General features: G+C 39.6%; 1 protein-coding gene across 8 annotated transcripts in view; it reads left to right on the top strand.

Moving 5' to 3' along the window:
* The window catches only part of FRY (FRY microtubule binding protein), a 429,394-nt gene that overhangs the window by 335,616 nt on the left and 75,963 nt on the right, over positions 1-17,815 (top strand). For all 8 annotated transcript variants that reach the window (XM_072795524.1, XM_072795520.1, XM_072795518.1 and 5 more), the window contains 7 exons: positions 2,406-2,662; positions 3,146-3,292; positions 4,606-4,774; positions 5,942-6,032; positions 11,221-11,303; positions 16,651-16,801; positions 17,322-17,425. In XM_072795524.1, the coding sequence (XP_072651625.1) occupies positions 2,406-2,662; positions 3,146-3,292; positions 4,606-4,774; positions 5,942-6,032; positions 11,221-11,303; positions 16,651-16,801; positions 17,322-17,425 (1,002 nt within the window). The remainder of the gene's footprint in view (positions 1-2,405; positions 2,663-3,145; positions 3,293-4,605; positions 4,775-5,941; positions 6,033-11,220; positions 11,304-16,650; positions 16,802-17,321; positions 17,426-17,815) is intronic.

Below are 17,815 nucleotides of genomic sequence, written 5' to 3'. Positions count from 1 at the left end.
GAGTTAATTCCTTGTAAGTAGCCAGGCGAGTTGCACAGGCCCCTCCCAGAGGAGCCAGAAAATGGACAGAGCAGCCCACTGACATCTTCTCTTTTTTTTTTTTTTTTTAATTTGTTTTTGGAGGAGTGCATGGGGGTTGTTTGCCTGCCTGTGGCATTTTTTTCCTCATTTCCCTTCAGAAAGACTTCTACAATCCTGGCCCTGATCGAGGTGCCTGGGATGCTTCAGACAGATATCCCCCCACCCACTCTCACACAGCTGGACCTTAGATCTGACAGTCAAGGTGTAATAAACATCATAAATAAGCAAATCATGTGATATGTTAGAAATTAATCATTGCTTCAGAAAACCACTACAGGGACACCTGGGTGGCTCAGCATTTGAGCGTCTGCCTTCAGCCCAGGGTGTGATCCTGGAGTCCCGGAATTGAGGCCCACATCAGGCTCCCTGCATGGAGCCTGCTTCTCCCTCTGCCTCTGTCTCCGCCTCTGTGTGTGTGTGTGTGTCTCTCATGAGTGAATGAATAAAATCTTAAAAAAAATTAACAACAACAAAAAAAGAACAAAAAAGGACTACAGGTTTTTATGCCATTGCTAAAAGATGTATTTTTAATAGCAGTTGTCCCTCTGATTGGAAGGATTTATTCCCCTCCAAATTCCCGATCCTTGCTAGCAGACTTAAGATAGTTCTTCTGCCATAAAGTGCCCTGAATCCCTATGACCAGAAGTCCTTTTCTTCCACCGAACTTCTACATCACTGTTTGTTCCTTTCTGTCTCCTTTGTCACTTTCTACCTTGCCCCAGGCTTACCTGTCAACATAACTTGCTCAGAGCTTCCTTCTCAGGGATGCGAACTGAACCTTGAGTCCTTACTGGCTCCATAGTGCCTGGCACAATGGCTTGCACCCAGAAAAGTCCCTGTATGTCAAATACATAAATGTCCTATGATCTGATTATGTGTCAGGAAAGTTCATGATAGCAGTTATCACATCCATCAAGTATAGAAATTAAGTCAGTTTTGAGATTTTGAGCTATGGGGAACATCACAGCTTAACACTGATTATTGTGGCACAGCATTAAATATATTCATAGTCTTAAAAATAAAAAAAAAATTGTAATTTTAGGAAAAGGGCCAAGTCAATTAAGGCTACTGTTTCAGGATCTAGTGGATTATCTTGGTGTAATTCCTGGCATCTGTGTTGTTCTATTGTTTAGCAGCCAAGAGCCCTCCAAACGAGATTACATGCTGCACTGGATAATAACAAGTGCATCAGACCATGCTTTCAAATTTCCCTTAGGATAAAACCGTTTCTTCTCTAGATGTTAGAAATAAAAGATTACAAGCAGCTTGGAACATATAGGTAATGCTGTGCTTTTATTTCTATAGAAAGCTTATTCAGATCATAAAATTAAATGCTGCTGGCAGTGAAACAATGCAAAAATGCTATCAGAGAGAATAATGGTGACTGGATGTCCCGTTTTACCCTTTTAATTCATTTATTTCATAAAATGAAGTGCAGCATTGAGCATGCACCTCCACATAGTTGACGGTTTTCAAGTAGATACCATGAACATGAGTCCACACATTGGTCTGTTCTTCCTGGAGTTTCACTTCTCAGTTTTACATCTAAGAGTTTGTGGAGGACATCTGCTAAAATATTGGTATAGCAGAAAGATAATAGTCACTGTTACAATAGTCCTAACCACTGTTTATGAAGAGCCTACTGGATAACCAGCACTGTGCTGACAATATAATATACCATATAAAGGATGCCTGGGTGGCTCAGTGGTTGAGCATCTGCCTTTGGGTCAGGTCGTGATCCCAGGGTCTTGGGATTGAGTCCTGTATCAGGCTCCTCTCAGGGAGCCTGCTTCTCCCTCTGCCTCTCTCTGGGTGTCTCTCATGAATAAATAAATAAAATCTTTAATAATAATAATAATAATAATAATAATAATAATAATATACCTTGTGATTCTATCTCTTAATCCTCACAGCAGCCCAACTAGTCCCACTCCACAGATGAGAAAACTGAGGAATAAAGAGGTTAGGTAACTAACACAGATTTCATGCAGCTGGTATGTGGAGGACCTGGGATCTAATCCCATGTCCTTCTGATTCCCAGCCCCTTGTTCTGGGCCCTATGCTGCACCTCTCCCATAGCCTTGCACCTCACCCCACTTTTACCAAGCCCTATGCTTTCCCCACTGTGCCCTCTGACGTCCCTCCCCAGGGTGCCAGATGCAAGATGCTTGAGGACAAGCCTCAGTTTTAAGATTTTGAGGCCTTGAGGAGCTGCTGTATATGAAAATGCTTTATAAACTGATGTCATTGTTTGATCTATGTTAATATCTTAGTTTATCTTGATGAGGTAACATAGGGCTCTGTGTTACTGCCATTCGCTTTAGAAGTCAGCCAGCGATTCCCCACCACACATCCGAATGGGCGTCAGATCATGCTCACCTATCTGCTGCCCTGGCTGCACAACATCGAGCTGGTGGACAGCAGGCTCCTCCTCCCAGGGTCAAGCCCCAGCAGCCCAGAGGATGACGTCAAGGATCGGGAAGGAGAAGCCACCACTTCACATGGGCTGCGAGGGAGTGGCTGGGGCTCCCCTGAAGCTACGTCACTGGTCCTGAACAACCTCATGTACATGACAGCCAAGGTAAGCTCAGAGAATACGTGCCTCACTGACATGGATCTGTCAGCCAGGAAAATCTCTGGGTTAACCAAACCCTGTGCTGCCAACTCAGGATGAATAGCACTTACCATTAAAAAATCGCATGACAAGGGCATGGGCCATGGTGATGGTTACACCACAATGTGAATTCACTTAATACCACTGAACTGTATGCTTAAAATGGCAAACTTTATGTTATGTGTACTTTACCATGATTTTTAAAGGTAATAATGAAAAGAAAAATGAGAACCCTAACATATTAAAAATCATGAGAATAAGCACATACGTTACTGATTGGTGCATTATAAATCACTGAAAATTGGCCTCTTTCTGAGGATTGGCCAGGTCTACTCCTTCTTAGGATTTTGAGATAGCAATGACCCTTATAACAAGTTTTAATCAAACATTTTGCATCCTGACATTTTCCCCACATGCCTCCTGGGCCAATGTTTATCTCGTTTGTTCTAGTACGGAGATGAAGTTCCTGGCCCGGAAATGGAAAATGCTTGGAATGCGTTAGCCAACAACGAGAAATGGAGCAACAACCTGAGGATCACCTTGCAGTTCCTGATCAGCCTGTGTGGAGTTAGCAGTGACACGCTCCTCTTGCCCTACGTAAGTGTGCCTCAGACTTTTCAGGAGTCGGTGATCCTGTCAGTTGTATTTGCAATTACAAGTCACAATATGCTCTTGGCACTGAGGAAAATGGAGATGTCAAATTTTGTCCATCACCCTAATCTCCTGTGAGCTTACCTAGATATTACATAAAAAGTTTCCTTCTGCCCCCTGGGAAGCAGGCTACAGTGTCCTGTGACACCTCTGTCATCGTCTTTCTAAGCCTTTGGATGCAGAAACTTATTATGAATTAAGGGGTAGATATTTTCCTAAGAGTTACTAAAAGCTGCCTTCTGTAAACAGTAGACCCAATATGTAAGGGAAACTCAGCAAAACATTGTATTATGGCTCATAAGAATGTTTCATGGTTACATCTTGATGCTCTTAAAACAAAATAAAAATGGAGAGTATCCAAGTGTTTCTCTTCACATGTAAGTGGTAGGAGAGAAATAAGAGAGAAATCTTCCTGAGATATATGATATTTAGTGTTTGTCTTTAAAGCTAATATGATCAGGGCACCTGGGTGGCTCAGTGTTTGAGCGTCTGCCTTCTGCTCAGGTTTTGATCCTGGGGTCCTGGGATCAAGTCCCACATTAGGCTCCCCTCAAGGAACCTGCTTCTCCCTCTGCCTATGTCTCTGCTTCTCTCTGCATGTCTCTCATGAATAAATAAATAAAATCTTTAAAATCAAATAAAGGTGATATGATCAATGAGACAACAGCATTTTTTTAAACCCTAACTCAATTGGCATTTGTGTGCTGTTTGATCTTCCAAGAGACTTTCTGCCTGCCTGCCTCTTTGAACCACCTAAGCCCTACTGCAGATTCCCTGCCTTAGGTTTGACTGTGAGGGCCACAGTAATTCAGAGCTTTAATTCAGAGTTGTTTTTAAAATTTAAAACCATACAAATAGCTAATTTTTTTTTCTAGGGGAGAAGAGCAGGGGGCTGGATTCCTTATTTAAACAAAAATAACTAGCAGTTTTTCCCGCGGTTTGTACAAATAAAATTCTTTCTAGATAAGGCCTTAGGTGGCAAGTTTTCAGTTTAGAGAGAATTCATGTGCCCCATAAGTTTTGTAAACCTGGCCACTAGGGAAGTTCAGGCCTTTACCAAGTGGCCCTATCAGACATGCATGTGAAGAGAGGCAAATTTTAATCCAAACATTTTGGTTCACACTAGGAGACTGCAAAGCTGAGCCACCAGGATGGCAGCTCTGAGGATGACACATTCATTGAAAGGAATAGGTTACAGTCTAGCATTCTTGTGGGCGAGGCTCTAGAAGACATCCCTTGTGTTCCGTGTTTCTTCTCAGATTAAAAAGGTGGCGATATATTTGTGCCGTAACAACACCATTCAGACCATGGAAGAGCTTCTCTTTGAGCTGCAGCAGACGGAGCCAGTAAACCCCATTGTCCAGCACTGTGACAACCCGCCCTTCTACCGCTTTGCAGCCAGCAGCAAGGCCTCCGCAGCAGCCTCTGGTAGGGGAAGGGCAGCTGGGTGGGCATCTTGTCTTGGATCTCTGGATTTTCCTTTATGGAGAGCACTGAAGGGATAAGAGTGTATGTGTATGTTACTTTTTCTTCTTCCTGTATAAACTTTCATTTAAGAGATGGCTTTAGGGGCGCCTAGGTGGTTCAGTCAATTGTCTGCCTTCAGTTCAGGTCGTGATACCAGGGTCCCAGGATCAAGTCCTCTATCAGGCTCCCTGCTCAGTGGGGAGTCTGCTTCTCCTTCTCCCTCTGCCCCTCCTCCTGCTCATGCCTGATCTCATGCTCCCTCTTTCTCTCTCTCAATTAAATAAATAAAATAAAATCTTAAAAAAAAAAAAAAGATAGATTCAAAATAGCTGAGATTCCTCAAGGGCATTGTTGTTTAATAAAATCATTTTAGAAGGGTGACCATCAGTCAGTGACCTGGTACTGGTAAGCCATGGAGCTTTATACTTTAGACTGATCCCTGGCAGGACATAGCAATCACTTAGGAATCTCATTTCTAGACCCTCCTTCTCGTATCTATGGAATTTTCTTGGCTAATAGTCTCCCAGGGTTAACTAAAATGCTCCTCAATGGTATTATCACTTGCAATAAATTGGCTTCTCGGCATCATTTTATGAAATATATAGCATCCTCCTTAAGTTCCTTCCTTTTGATTTTCCTAATATTGTAACCACCTTCAAATCTCCCTTGTCTCCTGGTCTCTTATGCCCTCTGTTTGCCCTGCGCCTGCTGCCAGACATGTTCTCACAGAGTAACAGTGGCCCAGGGATCAGAAACTCTAGGTACTTGGACTTTCTTCACTAACATTAGTTTAATAACTCCTGGACCCAGAAATACTAAAGCAGTAAGTGGCAGGGTCAGCCACTATAAATAAGCTCATTACCTAAGTGGTTAGGAAGAAGGGGATTCAAGAATGTTGTAGCCTCACTTTATAAGAGAGTTAAGGAATTTGGTTTGAGCATAACACATGTCTGGGATTCTCTCATTTCAGTACTGTGGGCGTAGAAGTTTGTTTAGAATGTTTGAGATTGTATAGAAGATGTAAGGAATCTTTCAAACATGAGATTTTATGAGAAATCCTTCACTGTAATTACTTGGGACCTGGGTTTAAACCCTTACCCCTACATTTTTTTCTAATCCTACCTATAGGAACCACTTCCAGCAGCAACACAGTGGTTGCTGGCCAGGACAGTTTCCCAGATGCCGAGGAGAGCAAGATACTGAAAGAATCTGATGAGAGGTTGGTACACAAATTTGGCTTAATATCCAGTATAACTTTTAGCAATATACAAAGGGATCAGTAAGAATTTGTGGTGTTTCATAAATTATACATATACAATTAAATTCTTCTTTGCTTTTAGAAACACAAAGGGACTCTGATTCTGCTCTGTATATCCCTAAAGATAATGATTTCTCCCTGAGAAAAGCCAGAGGAGAGAAAGATTAAGAGGGATGTCATTCTGGTGGCTGGATCCCACTTACTTATGCAGGGCTTACTAAAAACCACTGGTTGTTCTGTTAGAGGGCACAGACCCTCTGGAATTAGAGGGAATTTCCATGTGAAATTTTCAAATCTGATTGCAGAATGATTGCTTAGAGATTGGGCAGTTGTCTGGGGGTGAGTTCAATGAAATGTCATAATTTTTATTTCATTTTTACATTGTCAATTTTGGTTAACTAACAGCACTGCCTTTTTCTGCTAAAAGAAGCCTCTATCCCCTTCACATTAGCTCTTTAATGGTATTTCTCTTGCCCCTTTACATTGCCCAGAAGCTACTCATAAGTAAATAAAATCTGCATCACTGTTTCCTGTAGTTAATTGTGAAGAGCAGAGAAACAAACAAAAAGAAAGAAATAGGACTCAAATTAAAAAACAGATGATGGGGCACCTGGGTGGCTCAGTAGTTAAGCATCCGACTCTTGATTTTGGCTCAGGTCTTGATCTCAGGATCATGAGATGGAGCCCTGCTTCCGGCTTCGGGCTCAGAGGGGAGTCTGCTTAAGGATGCTCTCCCTCTCCCTCTGCCCCTCCCCCGACTTGCACAATCAATCAATCAATAAAATCTTTTAAAAAATGAAATAAAAATTAGAATGATTCTCCTAGTGTTGAAACTGCTTAGGCTGAGCATTTTCTAGTGAAAACTCCTGAGGAGCCCTTTCACTTAAGAAACTAGTGGCAAGGATAATATACTCACAAATTCATAATGGAGAAAATGCAATAGATCACATAATGAAAATAATGTTTCTAGATGTTTCATGACCATCCTCAGGCTTTCAACCTGTGCATGGTAATATGGCAGGGGGGCTGCTGGTGGAAGGTATCTGACATAAGAGGGACTGCCTGTGGAGTTCTGAAGGCTTATTTGCAATTCAGACCCTTATCAGATTCCTCAGTACATTCAATCCTGGGTTGCTGTACTGCCTTTAGGCAGATGCTCATCCACATGAGCCTTCCTTCAGGCTAAAAGCCCAAACCCAGTGGATCATGATCATAGACCTCGTCCTTTACAGATGTCTAATAAAGGCCTTTCTCTCTGAAGGCCTTTATTAGAATATAAATTTACTCTGAAATGAGTAAAGGTATTCATACTCTGTATGTCAGTGACAATACAAGAATATTAACATGTTTTTAATCTGTATTTGTTAGTACCTTCTTTGGAAAACTTCCTCATGGTGAATAATCACATTATATTTCTCTAAAGATATTTCTTCTTTCTAGTTGGTGTGTAACATTCTTTATCATTTATTGTCTAGACTGAATTTTCCATCTTAATTTTATTTAGGGTAGAAAGGTGATACATGTCTATATATTAACATCTTACTACAAAGGCCCCTTTGGGACAAGAGTCCTGAGTGTCCTGCCCAAGTTTTTAGTGGTGGCTCTTGAAATTAAGTCAGTCATTTCTGTAATATCAAGACCAGAGAGCACCTCCAATAGAGGCTTTCTTGTTTAACTCTTGCTTTCCTCCTCTGTCAGTGCTGGCCATTGGAAAGCCAGTATGTACCCACACTTTTTTATATATATGCTATATATATCTGGTTCTTTTATAATGGCTATATCTATTTACCTGTAGCTTTATTGGTCATATTTATATACATATGTCATACATAAATGAATATTTTATCCCAAAGGATACCATTATTCTATTGATCCTATACCCCACCTGCACTATATCTCTAATACATTCTCTCTTTTCTATGAAAGTAGACTGCGCCTTCAGTGTAAAATACCATATGTCTCTTGAACTACTCATTACTGTTTCTTCCTTGTAGACCCTGTCAGGTTGATTTATAGGTACTAGTACACATGCTTTTCTCAACCACTAGATTTTCATTCTTGGAAAATAGAGACCATACATCTTGTATACATATTGCTATCCTTAATGATTAGCCTACTATGCTGCACATAGTCGGAATTCTTTGATGTTTATTCAGTATGTGAATGAAAATGGGAGAAATCTCACAGCCCCAGAGATAAGCTGTCCAAACACTTATCTCCCTCCCTCTTGCTAACCCCATTACAGAAGACAGTTACTTCCTCTGTTCTTTACAGTCCTTGTAGGCAAAGAGTCTACAGATACAATTGGTTAGAAATACTGACCAGGCTGCTGTGTTACCCAACTCCTGGGGGTACTGGTCACCAAAATACATTATTGGGCTCCAGAGGGCGCCATATAATTGTGCAAAAAAGCAGGCCTGATGCCATGTTTTTTTGGTTAGGTCAATGGTCCTTTGATGTATTTCACTATTTAATATTATCATATCTACTAACAAAATGTTTGGATAGGTCTGATACCTTTAAAACAATAATAAAAGAATAAGAGCCAAGCTAAGGGGAGAGGAAGATAGTTGTGTCAAAAGTCTTCAAGTCCTCATTAAGGAAAACTAGTAAAAGTTAATATTAACCTAACCTTGAGTTCTTCAATAGCCAAAGTAACAAAGAAGAATACAGTGAATTTCATAACTTTCAGTATGTAAAAATAAATGAAAATGATTCATTGGAAGCTACTAATGGAAACTACCCTAAATTCAAAGAAGGATTTATTGAGTAGTATTTTTTATTAAACAACAAGTGAACACATTTTTTATTAAAATAGCTGTTTATAGCAGTTGGTAAAATATGCAGAACCAAACTCCATAAGTATTTTCAGTACATCAACCCTTAATAAGTGCTTATTTGATAAATTTATAGTTCCATGAAAGGATTTTTCCTAGGGAGCAAAGCAATAAGCTTCACATGTATAAATTTCTGGTAATCTCTGTTGACACAGGGGTAGAGATTAATAATCTACAAAAAGTTGCCTAAGTATTAATTTGAGCTAAATCAGCAAGAGAAAATTTAGAGAAACATTTTGTCCTTCAAATTCCTCTAAACCCTAAACCAAAAATTATTTTCTTCAAGTCAGGAAAGCAAAGCAAAATAGCAGATTTTACTCTTAGGAGCCAGTTTTTACTCCCTCAACCCGACCCAAGCTTACACTTTATTACATTATAGTTTTGACCTTCCCAGAGTAAAGAGAATAGTATGGAAGGGGCATGCTGCTCTTGTTCATCTTGGCTTCATAACCTCTGCCTCACACCCCTTTAGATGCATCTCAAAGGAAAAGGGAAGGATTGTCATCCATTCTACAGTTCTTTCCTGCCTGGTCCTTCCAGAACATGATTATAAGGCCAGCATAGACTAGATGGTTCATGAGCCCTCTGTCCCATAGAAATCTCCAGATGTGGAATTCTTTCATTTCCCTGATTTTGTTCCTTGCTGAATGAGGTCTGGGCTCAAGCATACAAAGTTTTTTACTTGGCATTTAATCAGCACAAGTATGATTAAAGGACATCTTCAAAAAGTGGTTAAGTTGGAATGCCTGGGTGGCTCAGCAGTTGAGTGTCCACCTTCGGCTTAGGGTGTGATCCTGGAGTCTTGGGATCGAGTCCCACATCAGGCTCCTTGTGGGGAACCTGCTTCTCCCTCTGCCTATGTCTCTGCCTCTCTCTCTGTGTCTCTCATAAATAAATAAAATCTTTTTAAAAAGTGATAAGTTTGTCACTTTCCTAATTTCATAAGTTCAGTCTGATATAGACAGACTGAGCAGATGTCCTAGCTGTTCTGTTTTATGGATTCACAAAGCAATAGCCCAAAAGATATGACAATAAAGCTTGAAATACAGTGTTATTAGGGAAAATATGGCTCTGTCACGGGAAAGAAAAAGCTGCTATAAACATCTAAGAGGTGAATAAAACTAAAGTTATTATAGTCTTACATTTCCATGTTCATCAAATCTAAGCCACTGATGACTCAGTGATGAACCTCAATATTCTGAGGTTATACAAGGTAGGAATCTTAATGGCACATCCAGTGCTTTTTCCTAAAGCATATCTTCTTCTCCATACTAGAGGACAGTTATAGCCCTGCATTCCCCAGTGTTCTAGAGGGAAATAAGTGTTGATCTGTTGTCAATTAAGGCAGAACACTTGTCAGTAATGAAGGGGAGCATACCTGCTATGGTTTGAATTTCCCAGATTTTTCTATAGAGCCTTAATTATTTGCTTTGACTGCATATATATAATGGAAGGGGCTTGCTGTTCTCATTCATCTTGGCTTCATAACCTCTGCCTCACACTGCTTTAGATGTATCTCAAGGGAAAAGAGAAGGATTGTCATCCATTCTACAATTCTTAATTGTAGAATATATATATATGATGAAACATGTCTGTATCATTTTATATAAAATAAACATAGACAATGTTTTATCATCACTTCCCCTCAACCACATCCTTGCCCTACATTGTAGGCCTTTAGATGACAAAAATACTATTGATTTGAAAGCCTTTGGTGCCCTGAAGAGGGAAGGCAAGACAACCTAGAAATTCAAGGTAGAAATATAATAACTAGTATCTTATAGTTGGATGTTTCACAGTTTGGGAAAATCTTCAGATCATTTTTTTTTTCTTCAGATCATTTTTAAGGGAAACTGTAAAGCTGATAAAGTCCAAGATTTGTTATGAAATCACTTTTGTATATCTCCAATTCTATTTAATTTGACTTAATCAATCAGCAACTATTTATTGACCTATTGCCAGGCTACCATGTGAATCAGGGGTTCAAATTGTTCAGTGAATAGGGGACTCAAATGATTCAGTGTCATTCCCATTTTCTTTCCAAACAAATGTTATTTTCTGGCTCCATTCAAGTACTAGCCTTAAAATAGTTATCTTGGCAAGGCTTGAACTTGTGCTTCTGAGCAAGGGTGAGCACTGGCCCTCTCAAGGAGAACAAAATGCTTCAGGTACAATTCTTATAGTATTCCTTTAAGAAAAGCATCATTGGAACACGTTGCCAGAAACTCAGCCACTAAATAGTGGTATGTTTTCATGAGCAACAGCACACATACACACATCAGTATTTCCAACGGTTGTTCTTGTATTTGAAGGTTTAGTAACGTCATCAGAGCCCACACCCGCCTAGAGTCAAGATACAGCAATAGCTCTGGAGGATCATATGATGAAGATAAAAGTAAGTACCAGCAGGTTGTTCAGATGGAATACAGGTGGTTGGGGAGTGGAAAAATGAGCATTTTGATTATTCCTGTTCTAATTACTCAGAAAAGACCCATAAATATTAAGTAACCATGTAATCCAACTATGCAGGTGAGCATAGTCAGCACCTTAAAAATAAAAAGCCACACGGTGACAAATAAAAATTAGAAGACTTCAAACTACTGCCCAAATCTGTATGTTTATATTCTTGGCATTTTTCCTTGGTGATGCAGGTGGGAAAACACTATTAAGAATTGCCCTGTTAGAGAACAAATGTTGCCGTTCATTTTTTCAAACTATCTTAGGAATGGATTTGACCTTTAAGCCCTGTGAGTCAGCTTGCCCAGGGTAGGATCTGTTTTCACATTGAATCTCTCAATGGCATAGTCCTAGTAGCCGAGTGAAAACCTCACTGAACTAGGAGATAGAATTGTCACAGGAATTTCTTCATACCCTGGGAAGGTGGGAACACCAAAGAGGTCAATGCATTCATTCATTTTGTGTAAGCCTGAACAGCTTCTGTGGATACTGGGCAGGTAAAGGATATCACTTGGTCACAAGTTGCAGAAATTCTGGAACCAAAGAATACTCCCTGTGACATTTCAGTATGCTGAGGAAATCAGATAAACTATTTATCTGTCTATTTTTGTGGAAATTGTAAATATGATAGTATTTCATGAGTTAGGTTCATTTGTCAATGCATAGGACCTTTGTAGCTATAGCTGTTGTTCTGATTTGTTCTGTTTTATGGAAAATGTACAGAGTGGGTAAGACCTACATAGTTGTAATCACACCATATTTCAGCTGCCCTGACTCTGCTTCGTAATGCACAAATAGGCCCTTCTTCAGCATTGAAAATACCAATTGGAAGGATGTCTAAAATCCACATATAATTGCCATACTTTAACTTAGGTTGAGTTTCAACTATGTCCTTATATAGCTTCTTACTAGGACCATAAGTCTGAGGGATAATAAAGCTGTATTTTCTTTTCTCTCTTTGCCCCATCAGAGGACCATACCATCCAAACACTGAATGTCTTAAATCTCAGGGGTACTGACCATCAGTTTTAGATGGGACTAGATTTTACAGATGAGGAGAGTAGTCATTGAGAAATTGAGAATTGTGGTTCAAGAAAAGCCTGGTTACAATGCAATAATTAGTAACTCAGAATGAAGGGGGAAAAAAGCATCATGAAAAGGTGAAGCCATCAAATCCTGACCCTCCCCCCACCCCAGAATGTGACGAACATAATAACAAAACATAATACTCTATGACTGTGGATTTTGCATCAAGAATATTGCTGTCTTTGCCAGTTGGTTCTTTTAAAGTGTATCTCTTTTCTCTAGGTCCAGGACATAGACTTTGATAGAAATGGTATAATAAAGTAATTTTAATCATTTTGAAAATACATAAATAGTGAATTTCAGAGGATAATTATAATAAAACAAGATAATTATGTCATTATACAAACTCATATCACTGGCTTAAAGGGACAAAAAGAAAAAGTAATAGAAATATTTGTGAAGAGGAAAAAACCTGTAGTGAATAGTTATGAAAGTCATAAAAAGAAGTCTAATGTTATCATCATGGCCTCTATTTCACCTAGAAATGTTGTGTTATAAATTTATTGTGCCAGCATAAACAGCATTTTAATGGCAAAATTTTGGTACAGGATTCGAATTCACATTAAGGAGGCCACATGATGTGATGAGCACTGGGTGTCATACACAACTGATGAATTACTGAACACTACATCTGAAATTAATGATGCACTATATGTTGGCTAATTGAATTTAAATTAAAAAAAGAATTTGCATTCAGTTGAGTCATGTGTCAGTAATATCCTTTACAGGATACAGTTGTTGACCAGAGAAATTCAAGTTCATAGCATGTCTTTTGGAAACTGAGAGCTTATATTTTAAATTATTCATTATAAGAGAAAATGAAATCGAGTTAACATATTCTCATCACTGAAAAGCCCAGAGAATATATACTAAGATCATTTTTCAGGTGTTTAAGTAAGGGAATTTAACTCTGGTTGTCTGGAGGAAGCAGCACATTTAATAGGGCACAAATCCCCTTATGACTTTGGTAACTGGGTCCTCCCTGATGTATTTTTGGTTCTATCTACACAGTGGGGGAAATGGCCTATGCCATAAGAAAAGCAAAGATTGGTAGGCTCAATTCCAAAACCTTATGGCCAAGCATCTGGTGTATGTTAAGGGCAATTGTTTTCTCCCTGAATTCCTGGGAAGATCAGTAAAGATAGGAAGAATAAGAAGGAATCAGGAGAGACCTAGTGCCCTAAGGCTTCATAATCTGTGTTTACCCAGATGAAAGGACTGTGTACAGCCTCTTGAGAGTATTTTCTATTATTAAAAAAAAAAAAAAACCAACAACACCTGTACTATCTTGAGTAAAATGGACAAAAAAAACAACCAAACAAACAAACAGGATTTAGGCCTAGATCTATAAAGATCTTCCTACCAATATTATGTAAGCCTTTTTAGAACTACTTATAATATCTGGATTATTCTCCAAGGCCATATGCTGGTGTATTTAACCCTATAATAAGGATAAAACTAGTTGAGCTAGATAGCAGCTGAGTCCTAATAGTTTAGACCTAACTGTAGAAAAGCAGTTTCAGGCCAACTTATTCCTAATCCAATCACTAAAAATCCAGCACATTTTTGCTGATCAGATGTGTATCTGAGAACATCACTGAAACAAAGGTATATCCTTTCCTATCAGAAATCTCACAAGTTTATTTTTTTCTTAATTCTTTGATATTCTTCCCACTTTTGCTCTCCTTTTAAGTTTTATTATACAGCAGCTGAATACTTACGAGTGCATTTTGCAATTAGCTTATCCTAGATGGTTACTCAAAACATTAATTTGCTGAAAGTGAAACTTTCCGTAGGTAATTTAATGGGAGGTCTGAGATGAAGAGCTGTCACATATACTTTACATTTTTTTCTGGGCTAAACCTGTTGTGGCCAAGGTCAATGGCCAAGAATTTATAGGGTTCCAGCTGCTCAATTTTTGGTGTGTTAGTAAGAACCAACAGTTACTTTCTGAGGCAAATCCTGACCTTACCCCTGGAAACTCCCTTCTCTGACATCCTAGAAATGGGCTGTGTCCTCATGCCTGCCCTTGCTCCAAGCCCCAATCTTCACAATGGGAAGACACCCCCTCTACTGGCTCTGCTAACCGTGAAGACCAGCATTCTACGTAGGACCAGCAGCCTCCAATCTGTCACCTCTCACTGCCTTTTAAAAGTGCTGCCAAGAAAAACTTCATATGGTAGAAATTGCCTGAAGATGATCTAATACATCCTTCTTCTTAATACACTACAAGCTATCCCAGTATTGAGCCAGCTTGTCTGAAGCCATCTACTGGACTCATGTGGCCCCCAGTGGAACTGCTTGTCTTTGAATGCCCCTGGACTCTACTGAGAGCATTATAAGAAAGAGCTCCATGATGAGTCTGGCTAAAGGTTTATCAATCCTCTTCATCTTTTCTGAGAACCAGCTCCTGGTCTCATTGATCTGTTCTTTTTTTTTTTTTTTTTTTTTTAAGTTTCTATATTCTTTATTTCTTCTCTAACTTTATGATTTCATCTTCCTTCTCCCAGATTGGGGTTTGATCTTTTTCTAGCTCCTTCAGGTTTAAGGTTCGTTGTTTTGAAATTCGCTGCTGTGTTTACTTTAAAGATATGTTGAGGAGGTCATCCATTCAAAAAATATTTTATTCCCTGCTGCATGTGAGATACTGTTCTAGGTACTAGGGAAACCATGAACAAAAATAAAGTTTCTGGGGTGGTGGAGTTTATATGAGAGTTGGAGGAGGCACTCAGAGTCAGTGAATGGGTGATCTGTGCCAGGAAGGAAAACTAAACCCTGATGAGAGGTTAGAAAATGACAGCCGGGCGGGGGTGGGGGGGGGAGGACTTTAAATAGAGTGGTCCCGGAAATCCTCTGAGATAAACTGATACTTGAGTAGAGACCTGTGTGAGGTGAAAGAGCCACAGGCTCTCCAGGGAAGAGCACTGCAGCCAAAGGGAATGCTAGACATGGAGGCCTTGAAGCTGGACGGTACCTCAAGTGATCACACTTGTTGTTACAAGAAAGCCAGAATGACCAGGGTGGTGCAAGCAAGGAGGATGGTTGTAGGAGACAAGCCAAGAGAGTAACAGCAAGAAGACCTTGAAAGGCCTTAAACGGCAGGGTGTAGAGTTTGGACTTTCATTTTGAATGGAAAAGGGAGCCAGTGGAGGGTATCAAGCAGAGAAAAAGACATAAATAAACTTCTGTTTTTAAAGGATTGCTGTGGCTGCTCTGGAAAACAGGCTGTAGAAGGGCAAGGATGGAAGGAGGGCATAGTACGGAGGCCATTGCAGTCACCATGTAAAAGAACGTGGTGGCTTACATTGGCAGTGCTGGAGATGGTGAAAAGTGGTCTTATTCTGGATGTTTTGAAGGTAGCATTCACTGAATATGATGCCGAGTTACCTAACCTCTGTTTCCCCTCTGTAAAGTAGCAATAAGAGACACTTATTTTTGGGCTATGAATATGTGCAATGCAGGGGCACCTGTGTGGCTCAGATGGTTGAGCATCTGACTTGATTTCAACTTAGGTTGTGATTTCAGGGTCTTGAGATCAAGCTCCATGTCAGGCTCTGAGTTCAGCAGGGAGTCTGCTTGAGACTCAGTGTCTCTATCTCTCTTCTCTCTCTTCCCTCTCCTCCTTCTATCCCTCTCCCCCTCTTTGCCCCTCCCTCCTCAGATAAATTAATCTTTAAAAAAAATGATGTGCAATACATAGAGCAGTACCTGGTATAAAGGAAGTACTCTCTGTGTTTACTCTTTGTTATTATTTTTATTATTACTTTTATCCTCATCATTATGATGATGATAAGTTGGATGTGAGATGTGACAGAGAAGTCAGGGATAGCTCTAAGGCTCCTGTCCTGAGCAAAATGGAAATATGGAATTATATTTTATTGCAATGGGGAAGATTGGAGAAAGACCAAGTTCTCACAGTGGTGGGGATTTACATGATTTAGTGTTTTCTTTGTGCGTCTGTATTTTCCATTGCTCTATAATGCATAATTGTATATTAGATTATCAAAAAATAAAGGAACTAAAAATCTAATCAAGTAATTCTAACCCATTGATCCTATAATTTATTCACCCAATGGGATGGTTAGAAAGTTATTTTTACTAGCCTAAATTTTGTAAGACTCTTTCTACAAACACCAAATAGGGAAAACAAAAATCATCTCTTCCTAAAATAACACACGCTTGTCTTTCTCACCCTATAGATGACCCAATTTCTCCCTATACGGGCTGGCTGTTGACTATTACAGAGACCAAACAGCCACAGCCCCTTCCCATGCCTTGTACTGGAGGATGCTGGGCCCCTCTGGTTGACTATCTTCCAGAAACCATCACTCCCCGGGGTCCCCTCCACAGGTAAGTGGCATGTGTGGGTAGAGGAAAATGACTGCTAAACTTTGGCTGGACTTTTACTCCTATGAGAAGAGAGAAATCATTCCAGGTCCCACCAAATGAAATGACCTTTAAATCAGAGGGACCATGCACTACTTGAATTGCAGCTCTCAGCATATTTGTAGAGTTTGGTTGAATATTAACCAATGTGCAAAGCTGCCCTTGCTACATAAAATTTTTCCTTGATGCAATCTGGATATGGATATGCATTCTGTGATGTATTTTAGGCTGTAACTCTTCCTCCCTCAGCTCTTATTACCAAATGACTAGTAAGACTCCTTGTGGTGTGATCAGCTCAGCCAACATTTCTTCATTTTGTGGAGTTCTGTGCTATGTCAGAAACTAAACTCCATTTCCCTGGAACAAGGGTCTTACATAATTCTTCAGCAGGGCTTACAGGTTGTATTTAACTATGACTTAATAACTTATCAATGTATTTCCATCTTTTCGGAAGTTACATTAATTTCATCATGTCATTGATTAGGTGCAATATTGCTGTTATTTTTATGACTGAGATGGTGGTGGATCACAGTGTGAGAGAAGATTGGGCTCTTCATCTACCATTATTACTTCATGCTGTCTTCTTAGGTAAGATTGGCTCTAAGAGGAATTCTAGCCAATAGGGTCAAAAACTTATAGATGTAATCCAGAGAGCTTTTCTTTTACATTGACATCCTGCTTTCCTCATTTCTGAAATATTTAGTCTCTTCCATTTTTCATTGCTTCTATGTGACATCTGCTCTGCAATTTTAGTTGATCAGCCATTGTTTAAAATTGCCCTATTACTGCACTATAGAGTGGTACCTCTCTAATGTTATACCTATAAAGATACCCAAAACAGGTTGGGGCTCTTTGAGGGTCTTTGGCTAGCTGTGATTAGTTTCAAGCCATGAGACACTGTTGGTGCACAGAGAGAAACAATATAGTGCACAGCCAGCCAATCACTGAGATTTTAAAGTAGCCAAATTGTAGAGCAAA

This window comes from Canis lupus, chromosome 24 (assembly GCF_048164855.1).
Source record: "Canis lupus baileyi chromosome 24, mCanLup2.hap1, whole genome shotgun sequence".
In the NCBI taxonomy this organism is placed as follows: domain Eukaryota; kingdom Metazoa; phylum Chordata; class Mammalia; order Carnivora; family Canidae; genus Canis; species Canis lupus.
Note: the sequence above shows the minus strand (reverse complement) of the source record. Positions and strands in the feature narration are given on the sequence as shown.